Source organism: Pseudorasbora parva, chromosome 18 (assembly GCF_024679245.1).
Source record: "Pseudorasbora parva isolate DD20220531a chromosome 18, ASM2467924v1, whole genome shotgun sequence".
NCBI lineage: Eukaryota > Metazoa > Chordata > Actinopteri > Cypriniformes > Gobionidae > Pseudorasbora > Pseudorasbora parva.
Genome location: NC_090189.1, coordinates 28,952,217 through 28,974,678, shown reverse-complemented (window position 1 = coordinate 28,974,678; position 22,462 = coordinate 28,952,217). Strand labels below are relative to the sequence as shown.

Below are 22,462 nucleotides of genomic sequence, written 5' to 3'. Positions count from 1 at the left end.
TAGCTAACCATAAAACAAATACATTTTGATACAAAAAAATACATTAACAAAAGAAGTATACATACCTTAAAGGTATGTTAACCTTTACAGGTAGGCAGAAGTCTGCCTAGGCAGACTTTTCAAGAGAAATACTTTAAAAATTGTCTGACAGAAGCTTCTTCCCTTTGTAATGCAAAATGTTAGTATTTAAAAAGCCGGTCACTGAATGCTCAGGTCAGACTTTACTAAAGCGACACTAAATCCCTTTTGAAGAGCCCTAAAATAACATCCACTAAACACTAAAAGCTTCCTCTGCACTTGAAGCAGATGATTCTGATGGTCGTGTGAGCTGGTTGTTACATTTGCATTATGAAAATGTTGTAGTGCAGATAACATAAATTTTATTATAGGACTTTTATCTAGGACACTTGTATCTACAGCTCAAGCATTTACTGAAAATAATGGGTACGGTAACCTGAAATGGCAACATCTAAATTGACTGGTCTAATTCACGTTTATCATTATTTAACTTCATTATTTAACATAATTTAGTCTGGATGAAAACACACACACACACACACACACATATATATATATATATATATATATATATATATATATATATATAATCAGGTGGGTGGGCTATATTAGGCAGAATATTCCAATATTCAGGATGACTTCTGTGCTTCATCTCAGCAGCCACTGGAGGGCTTACTTCCCCCTTTTAAGCTTGTAAAAGGCCTGTTGTGATGGTTACTCTAAAAGAATGTGAGATGCTTGTGGTCATTCAATATAATCCTGAGACGATCCTGTGAATATAGGATAGTTCACCCAAAATTGAAAATGATCCCATGATTTACTCACCCTCAAACCATTGATGTATATGACATTCTTCTGTCCGACGAATACAACTGGAGTTATGTAAAAAAAACAAAAAAAACAATGAAACCATGAATTTAAATTGTTACCTTTTTGGAGGGTTAAGACGAAATAATGCAATGAAATTATTGGCTTTAATTTTATTTATTTATTTTGGATTTGGTTTTTGTGTTTGTCCAAAATGCACACATAACCATAATACAAATATTTATAAGATAAAGCATGTAACAGGTGGAGGTAAAGCTGGCAACTGTAAGACATGATATACTGATCAACAGCAATATATGTCACTCTCTCCTTAACTTCTTCTGAAGCCCTTTTACCGTTCTCTCCAGTCGTTCATAAACAGACACATCATTAGGTGCCATAATATAGCACTGTCCAAGTCCTATTCAAAATTTGGAAAAAAGGCCAATTGAAAATTATTTTTCACAAAAATGCTCCAGCCGAAGGGTAACTGGCAGCAAGAGCGTGCTGACTGCCTCATTTTGAGGTTGTGTTCCCATGGGATGGAGCCTGTGGCTGCTGTTGCTGTTGCTGCTCCGCGAGTGCTTGCTGTAAGCGTGTGCGCTTCCTTGAGTAATGCTGCCAGTGCAGGATCTGCTGCTCGTCTATGAACTTGGCACACTGCGCATTCACCAGCTCCTTTCGGAAGTGCTCATACTGCAACAGCTCTAACATGTGGAGACAATGAGGATATCTAAGGGGGGAAAAACAGTGTAATATGACATATGGCATTATCACTATGAGAAGACAATTAATTTATGGGCATTCAATGCCATTATAAAGCTGATTATAACTAAAATAACTAATAATATCCTCCTGGGACCCAGTAATAGACTTTTGTCCACTGCAGTGGACATTATATTTTAGTGAGTTTCTGTGACATCACACACGTCACAGTTTTGAGTGAGGATGAGCACATTCAGGGCTTTGCACAGACACCAAATGTTTGGAGGTTTCACCAGGACAACAACAACTTCTTGGTCTTTAAAAATGGCTGACATTAATGTTTAGCACTCTTATGGAAATATGATAATATTTTGTAATTATAATTTAAATCTGATTAATTTTCTAATTGTTTGTTATAAATCAACATCTCAGGAAAATACTATGGGGTTTCTAATCAAAATATGACTTTTTGTTACAAAACAGGGCACTGATTTCATAAATGTCCACTGTAGAGGACACCAGGACTTAAATCATGTTTATCAGGCATTTTGGAGACACAAACAGGGAAATAAATTACATAATCTTCATATGAAATATTACATATTATTATGAAAAATGTTGCCAATTATTACTCCCCTTATTACAATGCCATGTTGCACCAAGAACACAATAATATGCAAATTAGATGCAATATACAGATACATTGTATTGAATGGGAAAATCCAAGTATGGCCATTTTACCCACATATTGCATAAAGTAAGATGGTATATCAAAGCATTCAGTGATATATTTTATAACATAGCTCAGAATCATCTTTAAAAAAAAGTTTGTTTAAAAAAAATCCTGAAACATAAAAATGTATTCGTGAATTAAAAATAAATCTCATTGTTTTTGCCTATACATGCAATTTCATTTCATTAAAAAAATTTAACAACTGAGTCCTGGTGTCAACTACAGAGGACATATCATAACATATGAATATAATATAATTCTCCAAAAAAATTATGTGTCCATTTGTTTCTTATGGTCTAAACAATCTAATGACTTGAAAAAATACAAAATTCAAAAAACTTTTTTTTTCTGGGTCCCAGGATGATATAATAATAATAATAATAATAATAATAATAATAATAATAATAATAATAATAATAATAATAATAATATAATAATAATAATGTCAAGTAATAATAACATAATAATACAATTTTGGGGTAAACTATCCCTTTAAGGGATTTATGTCCGAGGATGGGATTTCTTTCTGCAAAAACTTTTTTGCAACCATGTTTACATAATGGAGAAGAGAGAGACTCCTTACTTTAGGTTACATCAAAATGAATCGAATAAATAATCAAATGTACCACAGCAATGTGTGTGTGTGTGAATGCATGTTTTATACAGCGTAAAAAACATTACGTCTATGGACAGTCCCCACAAATATAGTTAATCAGGCATGAGTGTGTCTGTATGTGTGTGTAAATATGCATGTAAAATGAAAATAAATTAAGATTAAATTTGCAACATAAAAAAACACACAAAAAAACACCATAAGACTTACTTGAGAAATTTAGCATATTCTGGTTCTTTCCAGTAAAGTAGATACTTTAAGTAATTGACAAAAGGCTTCTCTCTCAGGTATCCTCTTTGAGCCAAAACTGTTGGATGAAAAACAGAATATAAAAAAATGCAATTATAAGACACATCTATGAACTAGAACCATACAAACAAAATTACCTAAGATTTAGGGATTCAAACTGCTATAGCTAAACTAATAACTGAAATATCTAACCTGCATTTATATATCTAACGTTAAATCACTGTTGCAAAGTATTCCAAATACGCTTGTAATAATGTCAATGTTTGTTCTTACAGTTCAGATAATTTGGGTTCGCTAGGCATTGAACAAACTCCAACTCCAGCTGGAAACGGTTTTTTGCTTGCTCATCTGCGAAAGTATGGATTAAAAAAGGTTAACGTTATCAACAATTTTTATAAGAAAAAAAAGCGAAATGCAGTTACATCTCAGTACAACAACCCTACTTCACATAATAAATGGCACATAATACATAGGTAATTTTTTAAGAGTAAACTTACGACAATGCGTTTTTATAACTAATGTTACACACAATCAGATCAAACTTGTCATAACGTTTCTGCAGTCGTATAACATTAAAATAACACGTTCATAGTCAACATCAATAATTTACAAACCTGTTTCCATAACGCCAGCCATGGCATACGACGGGCGAGCAAACGGTGTTGTAATACCTCGAAAATATCTATATTTAAACGAATGTAGAGATCGCTAAAACCAAAACATCCAGGTTTTGTTTGGCACTGGGAAAGATCTACGGAGACGCCATTTTTGCCAGAAAACCAATGTTTGTGTCGTAAAGCGCTTTACGACATTATCACTTTACGTCGTTGTGCAGAATGTGAACGTGAGGTGTCACACTTGCTAATAATACATAACTTAAGGTGTTCGCCTACCTTTTATGTCATTAAATCTAATTTCAGCACATTTCTTAAATAGGTATGTTTTTTTCTCATTTTAATCCTTAATTCATCTGGTTGTCTCTCTATCCCTCCAAAGTCTTCAGTTAGTTTAAATGTAATTACATCTAATGTAGTTCATTTTTTAATTTGTGTATAAAATATTTATTTTATGTGAATGACAATTATTTTAATAAAATAAAATGACAACAGAAACAGGTAACAGAAGCTTTCAATAGAAAAATGACTTAATATGACAGCAAATATGTTTCATTTTCTACTGATTCCTCATATAGTCCAGACAATTTGGATGACACATCATCTTTTATGCTAAACTCATATAGTTAAACAGTATAACAATTTATTTGTTAATACACATTGTTTTTAAACTCTTACCTCTTACCCTGTCTTTCCCAATCAATGTTTTATTTACGTGGATGCAAATAAAACCTTTATAACTGTCCTTAACAAATGTAAATTTGACTCAAAACATAAACATACTAATTAAGGCTATAGATTTAAAACATTATATATGGTATAAGGAACAAACAGCGTATTTAAATTTATTAGTAGGAAATATGAACAAAATACAATATTTTAATTTGCATTATGTACATTGCAATAGTGAGTTTTAATTAATCTTGAACTGTACATAATTACACTATTCTGTCAAAACTGTCCTGCATGTGTGTACACTTGTCCACTGTTCAGAGGTACTATATGCATTTGTGTGTGTACGCGTGTGTGTTTAAAAGTCCACATGGTATTTAGGTGATTTTAGCCTTTTGGCTTTCCACATATTCCTATAAAGCTGCCTTTGAAGCAACTGTATTATATAATTTTTATGAAGTTATACACATTTACATTCAAATAAACAACTGAACTGCACAGCTATAGTACAAATGATGACACACTATCATCTCCAGTGAAACCAGCCACTGGCTCTAATCCTGCCCGGTGCTCTCAGTTGGAAACATGGTGAGAATAGTGCTGAATGGTGCAGTTTGACCGCAGACCGATGGTGGGATTCAGTCTCTCACACATTTGTAGTGTTTGCCCAGCTGGGGAAGGTGTCTAAACTGAAGATAGCTTTGCCCCAGCTGTTAATGGCTAAGGTAATGGAGAGGATGCCGATGATATTCATGACAATCCCTGTCCTTGCCTGCGGATAAAAGTAAATATTTGCATAACCAACATTTTGAAAGTAAATAATTATGTACTTTTATTATGTTGAGGCCTGGTTTCACAGAGAGGCCTTATATTAAGCCAGTATTAGGCCTTAGTTAAAATAGGACATTTAAGTAGCTTTTATTAAATGTCCTCAAAAACATCACCGATGTGCATCCAGAGACAAAATAATGACAAGTGGCTTTCAGTAAGTAGACTAAGCTTAAGTTTTGTCTGTAAACCCAGGCATAATAGTTCACATTAATAATATATATATATATATATATATATATATATATATATATATATATATATATATATATATATATATATATATATATATATATATATATTATTAATGTGAACTATTATGCCTATATATATATATATATATATATATATATATTAACGCGATTCATTTCCAAAGCATTCCATTTCCATCAGATATCACTGTGGATTTTGGATTTAATCATTCCCAGTAGTGTGACGGTTTATAGTTTTAAAGAATATTTCTGGCTAAAACTCACCATGTCGGACACTTTCAGGTATCCGTATGAGAAGACTATGGCGTTTGGAGGGGTGGCCACTGGGAGCATGAAGGCAAAAGATGCACTGAGGGTGCAGGGGATCATAACATACAGAGGGTTGATACCTATAGACTGGGACTGAAAAAAAAAAAAAACAATAAGTTAGAACAGCTTCTTTTACTAAGACATATGGGATTGAATTTAATGAGCTGAAATTGTTTCAATGTTAAAAGTATCACTGGGTAATTTTCCCCAAAAATGTAGGTCTTTGGTCCCTTCAAAATATTTTTAAATAATAATTTATATAGAATCCCGACCAGTCCGACACAGCAACATCGGCTCGGTCAGAAGCATTAATGCAGTATCATTTATTTTTCAGATTTGTTTTTCTGTGCCTGTTATTATGGAGGACCAACCCTGCAGAAATTAAAAATAAATAAATGAACGAATGAATAAGTGAATAAATAAATAATATACACATATGTAAATGAATAAACAGAAAAATAGATAAATAAATGTGATAATAGGAAAATAACAGAATAAACAACTTTTTAAAATATGATTCATTTTTAATAAAAACATTTTTTTATCGTTCCCTTAATTTATTATTTTCTGCTTTTATAAAAAATATAAATACTTTTAACTTGTATTTATTTGTTAATTTATTTTAATATTTATTTTTTACATTTATGTATTCCCACGTGTATTTATTTTCACATTTATTGATCGATTTATTCATTTCTTTTTATTTTTCCGTGGGCAACATGGAAATGAGGAGGGCAGTCCTTGTGTATCATTGGTTGAGAGCTCAAGCACAGAATTGTCTGAGGTCAGACCAGCTGAGGAGAGTTATCATTAAATGATGCCAGCATAGTTCTTTCACAGATAGACACCAAACAGCTTATCAATAGGCTTGTTTGAGATGCGCCTTGCCTCGCCTGAAATAAAGGCAAGACTAGGCGGCTGCAGTGAGGGGAGGAGTGAAAAAAGTGCAGGCAAGCCGGACAGTTCTCTCCTCTCGTAGTGGATCAGACACCTGCGAGATCAGTTGCGGATATCGCGGGATTCACACTCGTGCGCTCTGTTGCTGATAAACTGGATGTCATTTAAGTTCTGTTGCTTTTATATGAAAATAAATATTATGAACAAGACACCCAAAGTTTTTGTTATTTATTTCCTTTCGAAAGGCCTGTTTATCAAGCATTTTTACTTTAATTACACATGTTTTTATATATATTTATTATTATGACAACAATCACAACCAACAGAGAGATCGCACTGTCCGAGATTTTGGGAATATTCACACATAATTTATACACATTAAAACATGATCATGATTTAAAATCAAATATTTTAAAGAAACAACCTTACATCACTGTTGTTTAATCCAATGAGCATTAAGCTGTGTCGTCAGCAAGACGTTTCCCATCATGCTTTTGCTCAGCGCAGTCGATGGAGAGCAACTGCGCACGACTGCAGAATTTGACACATCCGCCTCGCCATCGCGAGAGATTTTTGACATACGTCAGCATGACATCAGAGCAAGGCGGACCGCCCTCGGACACATTTTTAACCGGCATGCATCTCGCGCTGATCACCGGTGATCGGTTCTGCACAGATTTTGCTCATCTCAAACAAGCCTAATGTTTCCAGTAGTTTGACCCATTGAGAGATAAGTTTCAATGGTACTTATCGGAAGAAAGTATGATGGTCGTCCTCGTCCCACCTACCATCTTTAGATTTATTCAGACACCTCTCTTTAACTAGCCTGACAAACCAGACCCACATCAAGATGTTTGGTCTGGAAATGTCACAGTTCAGGAATTCACTTTCTCATTCTCCCTGTGTGTGTGTGTGTGTGTGTGGTTGTGTTGGAGGCGTGGTCTCTGATTACTACCTCTCATTATCACCTCCAGCTGCACCTCATTTCACCTGCCTATATATTGTCTCACCACACATTCCTGATTGTCAGATCGTCACAGTTTGTTCGGTGGTCCAGCGGGTGCAGTGGATTCGGGCTGCTCTTGAGTTCTTCCTAGTTCCTGTCTCTGATTACCTCGCTGGTGGAGTTTGCCCATTGTGTCCCTTTGTCACCTGGCTTCTTCTGTGCCTGCCTTCCTGTGCCCCTTTTACACTGCGTTTCCGGCAAATACATAATGCGACCTGGCATTTGTTCCCGGGCCGCTAGATTTGGTCTATTCACACTGCCAGCGAAATACTGTAAATGTGCGCTTTCACACACAACCTGTAACGGTCCCAGATCAAGTTGACACGTGACATCCTGATGTGACGTATAATGGCGAGCGATCTCCGCTTCAGCGTGGATAGTAAGGAGCTCCGTGGTCTCGACTTGTGTCAAGTTTGCGCACGTTTCTCATTGTTTGATTTTAGTTTCTTTTGTATACGAACACTCTCTGCGTTTAAAACACCGACTAGCTCTTCTGGCACTGCAGGGTTGTATTATTGAAAAAACAAGCTCTAGGAGTCGCACGATAACTACGTACACGTTGCGGCATTAGTTTTGGCTTTTGTTCACACAGCGCTCGTCCCGAGTCGAACTCCGCAATGCTACTAGGTCCCCGACCCGGGTTCAATTTGGTAATCAATCCCGGAACGTGGTTGCTTTCACACAGAAGGCGACCCGGCAATGTTCCGGGAATATTGCGGGTCTAACGTGCAGTGTGAAAGGGGCTCTGGATTCACCTGTCTGCCTGGACACTGTCTTTGTTTCCACCCTGTGGTTTGTGTGTGTGTTTTGTGCTCTATTTTCTGGTGTCTACTAAGAGTAATAAATCTCTTATTTGACTCTCTATTGGACATTTTGCAGTTATTTCTTCACAGCAGCGTGACAGGAAACTCACCATTGACAGGGCTCAATCTGAGGGGCGGGATAAACGGTTTTCATTTAATTTTCCTCTGCATGCAACCGGATAGCGCTGCAACCAACCAGAGCAACGTGAAGTGGAGCTAGTTGATATTTAAACTTTCGCCGTATCTGGTTGGCAAAACTCCAAAGACATCTTCCCTTCTTAAGAATGATTTCAGTGCTGTTCTTTATTTATTTTTTTCTCAAACAAAAGCTAAACTCCAAGTCTTCCAGAGTCGTGGCCAAAGTTGATTCGAAAGACCGCCGTTCGCCAGCTTCTTTGTTTTCAAGTATTACACGGAACCTCTGCAACTCTGCCGTCATTATGTTAAGCCCACCCACCGACTCTATACTCGATGTGATTGGCCTGACCAGAGTTTATTTTTTCCAGCTCGCAAGTCTATGGAGTTGCTAGACGACACTTGCTGCAAATTAGACTTGCTGCCGCTAGGGTGCGTCTAGATTTCTAGGCTACTCTTTTACAGTTTTGTAACTGGATCGATGACATTTGCCATCAATCCATGCACTATCTGACAAAAACAACGAACATATTTTTTATCATGTATGCCTATGCAATTAATTTCTGAAGTTCCATCTATAATTCAAACTCAGTTTTGGAGGATTTACTCGCTGCCAGTACTCTCACATGCAGCATTTTTTATTGAGGAGCCTGACGATGAGACTTAGGACAAGCAGCTACATTTTCCGGAAAGAATCACCCCATATTTTTACGAACCTCTGCTGGCATAATCAGTATAATCAGCATAATCTATTTATCATAATCTCAGTATAATCTATTGGACGCAAATGACAAATCATCCAATACCATTTTACGTGTCTTTATAGTATGTGTTACTTTATTCACTATGGAGAGCTTGGCTAATCTGTTCAATAAAAGACCAACTGAAACACTTATTTGCTCATAAATAGGGTGGCTGACCCTATTTATAATACAAATGTGTAATAAAAAATAAAGTAAAACTTATAGACAGTGAGATCATCATCCAGCTGTTTACTAAAATCATGTCTCTTTGGCAGTTTGATACGCACTCCAAATCACTGTTTTGAAACAAATTATCCACAAAGCTTTCAAAACTTCAAAAATCGTGTTTCGAAAAAGCCCATCATTAAAGTTTAGTGCCTGTTATTGGTTGCCTTTGTAGTTACTGATGAGTAGTTACTAGAGTCTACTATATATACTAGCGTATCTGCCTTCAGCAACAAGTGAATTAGTGAGGGAAGTTGAAAGCCCTCTCCCCCCAATGCCCGTTCTTTCTCATTCTTCCTTTCTCTTTCTTTTTTCAACCAGACAACAATGACACATCTCCATGGTTCTCCCATATGAGCCACTTCAGCTTACAAATCCCTCCATTCACAGGCTCTCTTGCATAGACTAATTCATGAGAAGAGGGCAGGATGTGCCAACTGCACAGCTAGAGACAAGAAAGGTACAACCCTGTGAGAGATTTATGGAGGAAAAATCTGTGCTTATAAATAAATATGTACAACAACAAAAAAACCTTTTCACAATTACGCAACTTGTTCATTGTGTGTGGTATAATATAAATTACATGAACAAATAAATCTTAATTCCTTGTAAAATCCAATGTGAAGGCAACATGTGAGTTTGACAAAAGTTAGTTGTCTTGCAAAATCGACATGACAATAAGTTTACATACGTTAAGAATATTTAAATCAGTGATTAAAAAATATAAAAAATGGATTGTACCAGCTAAATAAATAAAATAAAATTGCCATTAGTCTGTAAGATTTTTTTTTTCTAAGTCTCATCCAAGACTGCATTTATTTGATCATATGCAGTAAATATTTTATATACTTTTATACTTTATTATAATTCCTGTAATGGCAATGCTGACTTTTAAGAAGCCAATACTTCAGTATAAAGAACATTTATTTCAAATATAATTTTTTGTAACAATATAAAAGACTTTAATTCAATGAATGTGTCCTTTTCGAAAAAACAACAACAAAAAACAAACAAACAAATAAAAACCTCTTAAAACAAAATTGACCAGTGGTATCAGACTTTTTGGATTAAAATGAATGTCAGTACTTAATTGCTGAAAAAGTCATGCAAACTGCCAAACTTTATTAAAAAACACAATGTTGTGGTCAAAGATATATTTCCGTAAATGCCTGCAGACTTTCTTTCCATTTTATTGACTGGCTCCTACGCACTTTCTGCGACTAGGAGCATGCATTTATTTATTTGTGAGCTTTAAAGTTAACGGCCCAGATTTACTAAACAGGAAAAAATAACGTGAGAGCGCAATTCAAAAAAGCGCCGATGGGAATGGAAAGTTCAGCACATGATCTGCTGACGATGCACAAATTAAAGAACACAGACACAGCCGGAACATTTCCATAATGACCAACGCAATCTACCAGGAGTAACGCAAATTACACACAATACATTTTGTTTGGGCGGTAAATAATGGCGCAAGTACCAGTAATTTGACATTTGGCAAACCTTATTAAATCACCTTGCGTGATTCATTTAAATACTCTCCTCTCATAAATGATGCGTCTGTAAGGGAAAATTCAACAAGTGCATATGCAACAAGATAGCATATTCGCCAAAATAACCCTGTCCAATTTTTAGCTGCATGTCTTTAGTAAATCCTAACAGAAGTTTTGTAATGCCACAAGAAGGTTTGCACTGGTGCAAGCTGTTAGTAAATCTGTCCATAAGAATGTGAATCAAAGTGAATATTAAAAGTGTACGTACCATAGTTGCGAGTATAGGCAGAAATAATGTTGCTGTGGCAACATTGCTGGTGCATTCAGTGAAGGTTGCTATCATCAGACACACAACAATGGCAATCGCCCAGGGAGGAATACTCTGGAGAGGTGACAACTGATCTCCAAGCCATTTTGACAGCCCTGAAACCTGAGCATTGACCCAGTAAAAAGTAAACAAAAACAGGACACGTGATGATTGAAGATATGGAAGCTATTTAATTGAGAACTGCGTATTATCTTTAGTCTTTCTCATGTCCTCTCATTAAAGTTTTGGCTTTCTAGCAGTTCTCGAAGAGGTGGCTGACCAAACTCTTTACCACAATATAAGTAATTCTCAACCACAGTAAGGAACAACATCACAATAAAATGATTCTGCCTGAAATCAAAGATTTTACTAATTGAAATAAAAATTCTCTGTTGCTTAAAGGGATAGTTCACCTACAATTAGCCCATGATTTACTCACACTCAAGTCATCTTCTCTCAGACGAACACAATTAGAGTTATATTAAACTGGCTCTTCCGAGCTTTATAATGGCAGCCCAAAATTTGAAGCCCAAAATCAATCAAATTAATCCATGAGGGCTCTGGGAGGTTAATATGGAGTATTCTGAAGTGAATCGATTGGTTTTTGTAGGAAAAATATCCATATTTAACACATTATAAAGTAAAATATCTTCCGTCAGAATGCCTTTCATATTTTTTTGGGCTTATATTATAAAGCTTGGAAGAGCAAGGACATTTCTTTTTATATATAACTCGGATTGTATTCGTCTGAAAGAAGAATGTCATATAGGATGGCTTGAGGGTTAGGATTAGGGTATTTGGGATAATTTACCGGTGAACTATCCCTTTAAAATTACTGCAAATAACATTTGGGAAATGTTAAACTCATTTCAGTCTCTTTGACAGTTTTTTTTTTTTCTTTTTGAGAATTGCACAGAACAAAACCATTATATAAATCTCTGGTTACACTTTATATTAGGTGTCTTAGGGACAGGTTTGGTGTGATGGGCGGATTAAGGAGTAAGGGACGTGTCAACAGTGTAATTATAGATGGAATTTCATAAATTAATTAAAGCTGTTATTGCATTCAGGTATTTATTAAATATTTAAAACTGTTTTTACATGTGACAAAAATGTAAATTATAATTCATTTTTAACAAAAGCCATATTTAAATATTTTATCAGAACAATACAGATTAATACTTAAAAATACATTAATACTTTTGTATGGGGAACACATTCACTATTAACTCTGACTTTTGTCTCAATAAACCCCTAAATTGCTGCTTATCAGTAGTTAGTAAGGTAATTTTTGCATTTGAGTTTGGTTAAGTTTTGGGTAGGATTATGGGATGTAGAATATGGTCATGTTGAATAAGCCATTAATATGTGCTGTATAAGTACTAATAAACAGACAAAATCCTAGTAATATACATGCTAATAAGCAACTAGTTAATAATGAGAATTGAACCCTAAAATAAAGTATTACTAAATAATAATTAGACAACAATATAAATATAAAATAATAGCTAGATCTAAAATTGGAAGAACATTGTTATATATTCTCATAAAACTTACTCTGTGGGAAAGCACTAAGGGCAATACAAATATATTTGATTTGACTCTCAAATACACAAAGATACATTTTGAAAAGCATTTGTTGTACCTCACTGCCCTTAGCCAGGGCAAATCCTCCCCCCAGCAGCAGGATAATGCTCCATGGCATCTTCTTCTGTGTCACCTTCCATGTCAGCAAAGTTGGAGTCGGGCCACTTTCTTCCTGGGGCACTGACATAGAGCACATATTTATTAAATATTTATTATAGTCATATTTATTCATGTTATTTATTTATGAACTTTATTGATATTTTTATGATTAAAAAATCTTTAAAAAAAACAACAACACTCTACCTAAGCGCTCTACTTAATGTTATTAAAATACAGAGAAGATGATTATGAAGCAACAACAACAAGGCATTCAGATAATGGGGAAAAACATAAGTACTTGCGAGTACTTGATAAGTTACTTTAGATTTACTTAGTATGGCTACCATTAGTGTTACCATGGTTGTGTTATGCTAAATGTTGAAGTCCGTGTGTGATTCACGCATGGTCAATTGCTAGATATTGTGATATTGTCACAAATATATAGGGATTATATCAAACCAATAAAAGTTTCACAAGGCGCTTATGGCATAAGTGTTAGCAATAAATGATTATTATTGTCATGAAAAATAGACTTTAGCGCTACAAAATTGGCTCTACAATAATTTTATGAAGTGACAGAAATAGTTTTTTTGGTCAAAAAAACTACATGACGACTTATATAGTGGAGGGCCGATAAAATATAATAAAATGTTTTAAACTGTAATGAATCAGCGTTTTGTTTCATGATTCGGATCAACAAAAATATCTTCATTTGTGTTCTTGTCACATGCCTGTCCTGTCTTGTGTGCACATGTGGGTTTTGTCATGTTGAGCACGTGCTCCTGCCATTGTCTGATCCCTCCCCCTTGTTATCTGAGGATTGGTTTCATTTGCCCCACCTGTGCTCCCTGATTCCCTGCTTGATATGTTCCTTTTTAAGCTCTTTGTGTTTGTCAGTCTTTGTCGGATCATTGTACTGTCTACGTCTCCCAGTTTCCTGTGTTGGTATGTCTTTAGTTTCATGTATTTCTAGTTTATGGGTTTCCCCCTCGTGGGTTTTGTTTTGTTTTTTGTTTGTTTTATTTTGTTAATAAATTATCAATTCTGCACGAGTCCTTGCACCAGTTTTCTTTGTGTTCCTGACTGTGACAGTTCTGAATATTACGGGAGTTGAACGACATTAGGGTAAGTCATTATTTACAGAATTTTCATTTTTGGGGTGAACTAACCCTTTAACTTGGGTTTTCTGGATAAACAGTATAGTATAGGCATAGTATGTGAATAGTACAGATTACTAGATTTGTACAATTAAGTTAAGACATTAAGTACAGTTAACTACAAAGTCTTATTTAGAACAACTGTTGGATTTTGCAGTGTGGCTTTATAGACAAACAAGACATCAGCTAAGCAGGTGTTAAACTGACCTGTGTCAAAGCTCTGTGCTCTCCAGAAGCACAAACGTGGAGGTTTAGAGGGAAAAACAAAAAGCAGGGCAGCTATAAACACCGCCACTGTGGCATCTGTCACAAACCTGCACAGAGGTGAGCCATGAGGTTGAACAAGGGGGTTAAAGGTCACAACACAACAATTTTTTTTTTTTTTTTTTTTTTACCTCACATTGGGTTAAACTTTATTTAAGGGTGTCCTTGTTACACTGCAGTACATTTAAGTAATGAGTAATATTAATTAACTACTTGTACTTACTGTAGGGTTAAGATTAGGATTAGGATTGGTTTTGGGTTAGTTGCAAGCAATTATGCATAATTTATAGTAATTATTACTATAGAAACTACATGTAACTTGTAACAAGGACACTATAAAAGTGTTATCACATTCTGTTCTCGTTTCGAGAACACATTCTGTTCTCGTCTCGATAGAGCATCTCAGTGTTTTCACAGTTTTAAATCCTTATAATCTTAACATGTGACCTTCATCAGGAAATGTACACAAATGTTGTTTGCGATGTGGGGAAACTCCATTCACATTTTTTCTGAACATTTGGCCTACAAATAAAGGAACACGCCACAGCTGATAACAGGAGAACATGCTGTGTGTGTGTTTAGCAATGGTTCAAACTGACAGCTGAACATTTCTTTACTTTGATAAATTTAGCATTTTGCAATTTAATGTTTTTTTCAACAAAACATTGTTTGTAGCTATAGTTTGGAGGATCCTTAAACCGGAAATTGTTTGAAGTTTGTTTACCCTAAAATGGTATCATAGGACATTTGCACAAAATATAATTGTGTTTCATTACAATTAATGATTGGCACAGTTTGATCAGTTTAAAATGTAATGTAAGCACGTTTTGATAAAAACAAGGTACAAAACTGAACTGAACACACACAAAACATTCAGCATTTTTACATAAAAACAAAACAAAAACATAATTTAATATGTTTATGAATCCATTTACCTTATGGGGATATTTGGTCCCCACAATGTAATATAAATAAGGACACATACACACACACACACACGTTGTGTTTCCATGTTTTATGGGGAATTTCCATAGGCGTAATGTTTTTATACTGTATAAATTGTATATTTTTAACTTACACTTTTCCCCTTACACTGCCCATACCCCTAAACCTACCCATCACAGGAAACATTCTGCATTTTTACTTTTTTCAAAAAACATCACTTAGAATGATTTATAGGATGTTTTCCTCATGAGGACCAAAAAATGTCCCCACAAGGACATGGATTCCGGATATTGCCATCTTTGTGGGGACATTTGTCCCCATAACGTAGGGTTTACCAGGCCACACACACACATTGCTATACACAATTGTCTACATTGCTTAAAAACGTAAAAGGATGAGAAATATATTACACCACTAAAATGGTTTCTGTGTCTAATCAATGATATAGTGTTTTTATCCTTACTCTTTTTCAGCATTGAAAAGGTTTGTTGCCCAGCCATCCACAAAGCCCGGCTCCCGAGTGAACCAAAGCACCACCAGGAGGACGAAGAGGGCAAGGACACTCAGCTCCCCAAAGGTCATGGGACCAAGACTCCGGTGCTCCTCTTTGATTACATTATAGGCAGCAATCTCCTTCTCTGTCTTCACCGTCCCACAGCCCCATGTCTTTCTGAAGCTTCATTTACACATGAAATGTTAGAATAACCTACTGTATATGATAGCAGAAGTATATCATGCAGCTTCATTTGTTTCATTATGAAAGGGCTCTCACTTTAAACCCAGAAACACAATCTGCAGCCACAGCCAGGCCAGTGTGAGCATGATGATCATGTTGGGGAAGGCAAATCCAAACCACGAAGCAAAGTTTATGATGTCAGGGTTGTCTGGGAAAAGTCTGTAGGTCAAACAAATGTTGATTTTTTTTTTCTTTTTTTTTTTTTAATATGCTAATAAAAATTAAAATAAGCAAAAGGTACGAATGTCATGTGGTACGTTTATCTTTTGCCTTGGGGAAAAAAACTAGAATGTGAGGTACCTACTGGCTCATCTGTCCCATGAGAACAAGGTTTGGTCCAGTGCCTGTGAGCGTGGCTGTCCCACCAATGCTGGCTGCATAGCACACACACAGTGTCAAGCCTTTACACATCTTTAGTCTTTCTTCTGCATCTCGAGAATGTTCTTCTGTGTCTGTTTCAATTGAGAAGCTGTGGCCATTCAGAGCAACTGGACACAAAAAAACAGGTTTGGTACATTTTATAAAACTTGAAACCTTTACATCTTGCCCATATAAAACATGAATATGCCATTCGCTGAGAAACGTAATCATGTTAAATATGTTCAGTATATTCAAAGCAAACTTTGGTAGTCCTAAAAACATTTTAGGTTGTAACCTTGGTTCCCTGTGAAGGAAAAGAGATGCTGGGTAATTTGCTGATGCTTTGGGAATGCATCCTATGGAGCATTCACATGGAGCACCCAAGCATACAAAAGGTGCCTGCATTACATGTCATCAGATTTAAAATGACTGAAGGAAGATACACAGGCATGCTCGAAGCAACGAAAAGCAAAGGGCTTGTATCATCTCACCATAAGCAACACTTTCAGTGGTCCTCAGCAGACAATACATTAGAGGAGCATGCTGGACAACTGCATGGCTCTGAACCAAATAAGAAAGCAGATCACCTCACCACACTTTCTCACTTAAAGGAACTGTATGTAAGAAATATATTTCAATGAATCATAAAATGGCCCTGATATGTCACTAGACATTAATAAATCATGTTATTTTTCAAATACTTATATCACTGACAACAGTAGTCTGACCAGGATATTTTCATTTAAAAGTTGTTGTTGCAGCCCTCAACTGATGTTGATGTTGTCATGTTGTGTTTTGGCCTGAAGCTCCACCCTCTACCTATCGACCAATCACAAAGTTAGTAGTGTTTCGGCATCTGGGTTGCCAGCTCTGCTCTAGTTACCACAGCTGCAGCTACAAATGTTCCTCCTGGATTCTGCAGCTTATCTGGACACCTCGAGTCAGGGGGGAGGGGGAGAAGGGATACACCGCTCTACAGTCATTTGAAAGTGATTGCAGTACCAGTTTTAGCCACAATCTGACATACGCTTCCTTTAACATAAGACTATTTCTCACCCAGGGTTTCAGTTTGTTTCTCAGTGCTTTTCTCTTCATTCTCTGGAATGGAGGTTGGCTCTTGTTCTGCTGTGTTGTTGAGCTGCTCAAGCACAGCTTGAACGATGGGCACCATCATGGCTGTTGTGGCCGTGTTACTGATCCACATGGAGAGGAAAGCTGTTACGCCCATGAAACCCAGCATCAGCCTACATAAAGGCAGAAGGGGAAGGCTATTACTGATACTGCTTTTTTTAATGAGAATTATTCCCAGAAGATTTGAATTGCTTACAGAGCTGGTCGTACGCCCACGATAAGCAACACCCGGAGTGCGATTCTCTTGTGTAGGTTCCAGTGCTCGACAGCTACAGCCACCATCAGTCCACCCAGAAACAGCATGTTGGTGTCCTTTAGGTACTGCATACACACCTATCATACAGATATCAGATAGTTGGGATGCAAAGTTTGAGTCACATCCATAATAAAAAACACAGCAACAACTTATAAAAGATTATACAAGTTTATGAAAAAACAGAATGAGTAAAAATGAGGGGTGTATAACAACAGGGGTGTATAAAGTTATATGTTAAAGTAGGAGACATACTCAGGTAAAGTCAATTATGCTAATACACTGTACAAAATATTGTTGGTTTATCTTTAAAAAGTAAATAACCTGGTTGCCTTAAAATGTATTTATTTATTGTTTACTTTAATATGAGTTTATTGAAATAAAAATGTTGAGTTGATACAATGAAGAAAATTGGTTTAATAAATAGAAACTCAAAATATGATTGTATCTGAACCACATAATTTTGATAAATCAATTTGGTGTGTTTCACAGCATCATCACATGGCAAGTCAAGTCAACTTTATTTATATAGTGCTTTTACAATGGAGATTGTTTCAAAGCAGCTTCACAGTGTTAAACAGGACAATAGTGCAACAAAATTTGATTCGGCTGTACAGTCGTTCTGGAGAAAACAGTGATGTTGTCAGCTTATTAATGTTGGCAGATCAGTATTATAGTTTAAACAATTAATTAAGACCTAATAAAATAATTTTATTTGTATATATAGTTGAATAACTTACATACAAATTTTAGTGCCCCCAACTGAGCACCCGAAGCCAAAGGCGAGAGTGGTAAGGAACCAAAACTCAACCAGGGCATGATGGAGAAAAATAAACCTTGGGAGAAACCAGGCTCAGTCGGGGTGCCAGTTCTCCTCTGGCCTATTACACACACCTCTGGCTTATTACATACACTAACAAACAGTGTATGATTATTATTCTGACAACCTTACAGGTCAGAAATCACACTGGATCAGAATATTCAACATTTCTGGGTATCCAACGGAGACAGGTTTATTGAGGATGACGTGCCGATGAGGCAAATTTAGAGGAGACACCATTTGACACATACGCTTACAAAATCTTTTAATAATATATGAATAAAGGTTGTCGATTCTAAAAACAATTTTCATTGTATTAATTCATTTTTTTTTTTTTTTTCAATTTTAAGGCAACCAGGTAACTTATTTTTTGAATATTTTTTACAGTGTAGGATGACTTTTAGGACCTTAAACCTACATCTTTGGAGTCCATGATTCTGAAGAGTGGAAAGAGCACAGCAGGCAGAAGAGCAGTGATAGCCAGTGGCAGCACCTCTGTACACCAGTACACTGCCATCAGTGCAACTACATAGGCACAACCAGCCTCCTGCAAATGAAGAACAGAACACAGCCAAGAGTATGAATATATAACTCATTCTAAAGTTTGGAGTCAGTATGTTTTATTTAATAACACAGAAGACTGGAGTAATGGCTGCTAAAAATTCAGCATTGCATTTTAAAATAATATTCGAAACGTTTCGTGTTACTTGACTGCTCCTTGAAAACGCCGGAATGATGCTGCATTTCATTCATTGATATGCCAAGCTCACCTGTTCCACATCTATTTGTAGCCTCTGATGAACTCGTGTTCAAGTGATTTCACTGTCAGAGATTCAAGTTCAAGGCCAATTTGTACGTTTGTACAATTTCATTGACATGTTTGCACACATTCTTCACAACAGGTCACACACAGCGTTCCCATAGCGCTTCAACTCAGACCAGCATTTCATTATTGCTTTTTCAGTGAACAGGGTTACAACCTGAGACTATTTTGCACATGTTCATAATTGTTGTTGTTTTTTTTTTTATTACAGCCTGGGCAAAAATTATGTCCACACAATGTGGCATGTTTCATTGCGTTATTACAAATAAAACAATTAACTCTAAAAGGTTTATAAAATCGTTATGTGGTGTCATCTGAGACATTTTTGAAGGGAGGCTTAAGACTACAGCCAGCAGAGGGAGCCATTTCCGCATGTTTTCAACCCCCGCATGGGGGGGTGGGATCTCACTCCCAGCACTCAGCTCAGGCAACCGCGGGCATTCATGTAAACGGATCGGGTGCGGAGCAAAGTGAGTTTTTCAACTTCTCAAATTAATTCCTATGCAAGTTAAGCTTCCAAAGGCATGAACTGAAAACGGCCCTAGACTGCACACACACTGTGAATCTATGCCGTGGTCACGATTACCTCAGCTCTCATCACAAGCTCATTCAGCTCATCAAGAATGTATGTAATTTGACTCCTGCTGCGTTTGTGCTAACACTTCCTCAGCGGCTAAATCACATATTGAACAGACACGTTTAGTTTTTAATTGTAATGTCTTTTCTCTAACTGAACTGATTTTATGAAAATGTACGCGGTCACGGTGGGAAAGTTAAAGTGATCCAGTAATCTAGTAGCGAGGGCTTTGGGAGTGACCTCATAGGGCAGTGAAGCATTATGGGAATTTTTGTCTTTCATCCCTATGAGACAAAAAAAAATTCTGTCTTTTCTCAGTCTAGAAAGCACAATAAAAAAATAATCACATTTCTACTACATTAATGACCCAGTTTAAAGGTGCACTATGCAGCTTTCGTCCACTGGAGGGCGCCTATTCAAAACAAATCGTAGTTTGATGACGCAAAGTGTGAGCGCAGCATCTTGGGAGATGTGGTCTTCTCATCACAGCCGGTGGAAAATAGGACTCGGGCAGAAATCACGTTCATGCATGCGGTTATTAACGTTACTGTAGTCTAAAGCAGAGCAGGACCGAGTGTTGTGGACCTGAGCACAGCTGCTGGAGCGAATGTTAAACAAATACCCGCCTCGCGAATACCGGGACTTTTATTATGACGGGACGGGACACAGTCGCCGGGCGCCTGTAAAATTTGGATATTTTACTGCAAAAATACTACATAGTTCACCTTTAAATACAGATTCATCTCCCCAGCGCTAAAGTAGGCCTACCCCTTTAACAATTTTGTAATAATATTTGAATAAAGGGTGATCATGTCAATGTTTCTATAGGAAGGGCAACACTTTTGTCCACTGCTGTGTCTAGCTGTGTTTAGTCATATTTAAAGTGTTTCCCTCAAATGGGATTATTACATTCGGTTGTCAATAGAAATAGAGCGTATCCAAACACTGTTAAACTTTTCACCTTGGTAACAAAATTGTAATGTGTAACTGTTGGCAAGTTTAGTTTTAAACAATTCTAGACGTACGTGGATGCTAGCATTCTTTGACTTAAGAAGGGCTTGAGGTACAAAGTTCCTTTCTTTAGTTACTCACTCAGAAACACTCTAAATCACAACACAGCAAAAAGATCTGATAACAATCATGCGTGTCAAAATAATGCCATAAAGATTTTTAACATAACCTATTACACATTATCTAATTATGAAAATTTGCTACTGAGATGAGAACATGCACATGCATGTTGCTGTTGTGAATAAGAACTTCCAGCCACTTATTTTTATTATTATATGTTTTATTTGATTTAGTAAAAATGTTAATGAAGTAACTGAACAAGGTTGGGCTATCATTTTGTTTTTATAAGATTGTAAAATGTATAATTAATTATCCTGCATAACTTGTCAATTTACTTATAATTATTTGGTAGCTTGAAAAAAACCTTCCTGCTAGTAAAGGGTTAAGACAAATATAGGGCATTGTGTGTTTGTGGTGAAGGAATGTGTCTCCCCCAGTGTTACGCATGGTCTCGAACCCTTGTTAGACAACGCACAGAGAAATCCAACTGAAAGAACCTCGAAAGATGTGTAAAAAATCCGACTCTGAGACTTTCTCGACTCTCTTTGACATGTAGACACACTTGGCTGTCTAATTAAATCACACTGGCCAGTGTGAACAGCACGACACATATTCCGCTTTTCAGTTACCGGTAAGTTCATTATTGCCTATTTTAAACATTGTACATACATTATAAAATTAGACTCACCTTTGTTCCAATGATAAGTGGCAAAGGAAGGAGAAGAAATGGGGTGCAAAAGAGAATCAGTCCATTTTTCATCCTCCATATAAGTTTCAGAATATGTGAAGCCATTATCGGCTTAGGATAACTTTACAAAGAAACTTCTGTGTACTGATCTGTGGACAGTTCATGGGCTCGAGCGCGCTCTCTCTCTCTTTCTCTGTCTTTTTCTCTCACACGCACGCACGCGCTTGCACACACACACACACACACACACACACACACTGGAGCGCATAATTAAGCACGTGCGAGGTCCGTTCTCAATTTTTAAATATTAACCTATGAATTTCATCACCAAAGTTTCGTTAACATACCTTAGGCTGCTTATCAGTCGAGTGTATTTTAAACCAATAGCATGTGTATGTCTAGTTTATACATAACAGACCAAACGATTTGATAATAAATTGTAGGCCTATATTTTGGATAACCTTCAATAAAGATATACAATTTATTCAATAACTTTCATAAGGGACAACGTAAAACAGACTACATTTTAAACCAAACTTTAAAAAAATTACTTGCAACCTATGTAGCTAAATGCTTGTAAAG

The 22,462-nt window shown here is 36.2% G+C and overlaps 2 protein-coding genes across 2 annotated transcripts; both read right to left on the bottom strand.

Moving 5' to 3' along the window:
* Positions 1-993: 993 nt before the first annotated feature.
* Positions 994-4,419, bottom strand: med31 (mediator complex subunit 31). The gene is made up of 4 exons (XM_067423666.1): positions 3,740-4,419; positions 3,399-3,473; positions 3,087-3,183; positions 994-1,558 (listed from the first exon to the last, which is right to left on the bottom strand). The coding sequence occupies exons 1-4, from the start codon at positions 3,759-3,761 to the stop codon at positions 1,342-1,344; spliced, it is 411 nt and encodes a 136-aa protein (XP_067279767.1). The 5' UTR covers positions 3,762-4,419; the 3' UTR covers positions 994-1,341.
* Positions 4,420-4,559: 140 nt separating this feature from the next.
* On the bottom strand, positions 4,560-22,095 carry slc13a5a (solute carrier family 13 member 5a). The gene is made up of 12 exons (XM_067423658.1): positions 21,881-22,095; positions 19,140-19,268; positions 17,845-17,981; positions 17,574-17,761; positions 16,462-16,645; positions 16,194-16,316; positions 15,885-16,097; positions 14,420-14,526; positions 13,015-13,136; positions 11,331-11,492; positions 5,716-5,853; positions 4,560-5,183 (listed from the first exon to the last, which is right to left on the bottom strand). The coding sequence occupies exons 1-12, from the start codon at positions 21,983-21,985 to the stop codon at positions 5,058-5,060; spliced, it is 1,734 nt and encodes a 577-aa protein (XP_067279759.1). The 5' UTR covers positions 21,986-22,095; the 3' UTR covers positions 4,560-5,057.
* Between the last annotated feature and the right edge of the window lie 367 nt (positions 22,096-22,462).

Bases quoted from the DNA above. Each gene is read 5' to 3' on its own strand.
- slc13a5a (XM_067423658.1), bottom strand. From the start codon at position 21,985: ATGGCTTCACATATTCTGAAACTTATATGGAGGATGAAAAATGGACTG. The intron at 13,137-14,419 runs GTCAGTTTAACA...GCTCTATGTCAG, and splicing joins AGCACAGAGCTTTGACACAG to TGCCCCAGGAAGAAAGTGGC. The intron at 5,184-5,715 runs GTGAGTTTTAGC...TTTTATCCGCAG, and splicing joins ACCTGAAAGTGTCCGACATG to GCAAGGACAGGGATTGTCAT.
- med31 (XM_067423666.1), bottom strand. From the start codon at position 3,761: ATGGCTGGCGTTATGGAAACAG. The intron at 3,474-3,739 runs GTTTGTAAATTA...ATACTTTCGCAG, and splicing joins GGCTGGCGTTATGGAAACAG to ATGAGCAAGCAAAAAACCGT. The intron at 1,559-3,086 runs GTAAGTCTTATG...TTCCCCCCTTAG, and splicing joins GAATATGCTAAATTTCTCAA to ATATCCTCATTGTCTCCACA.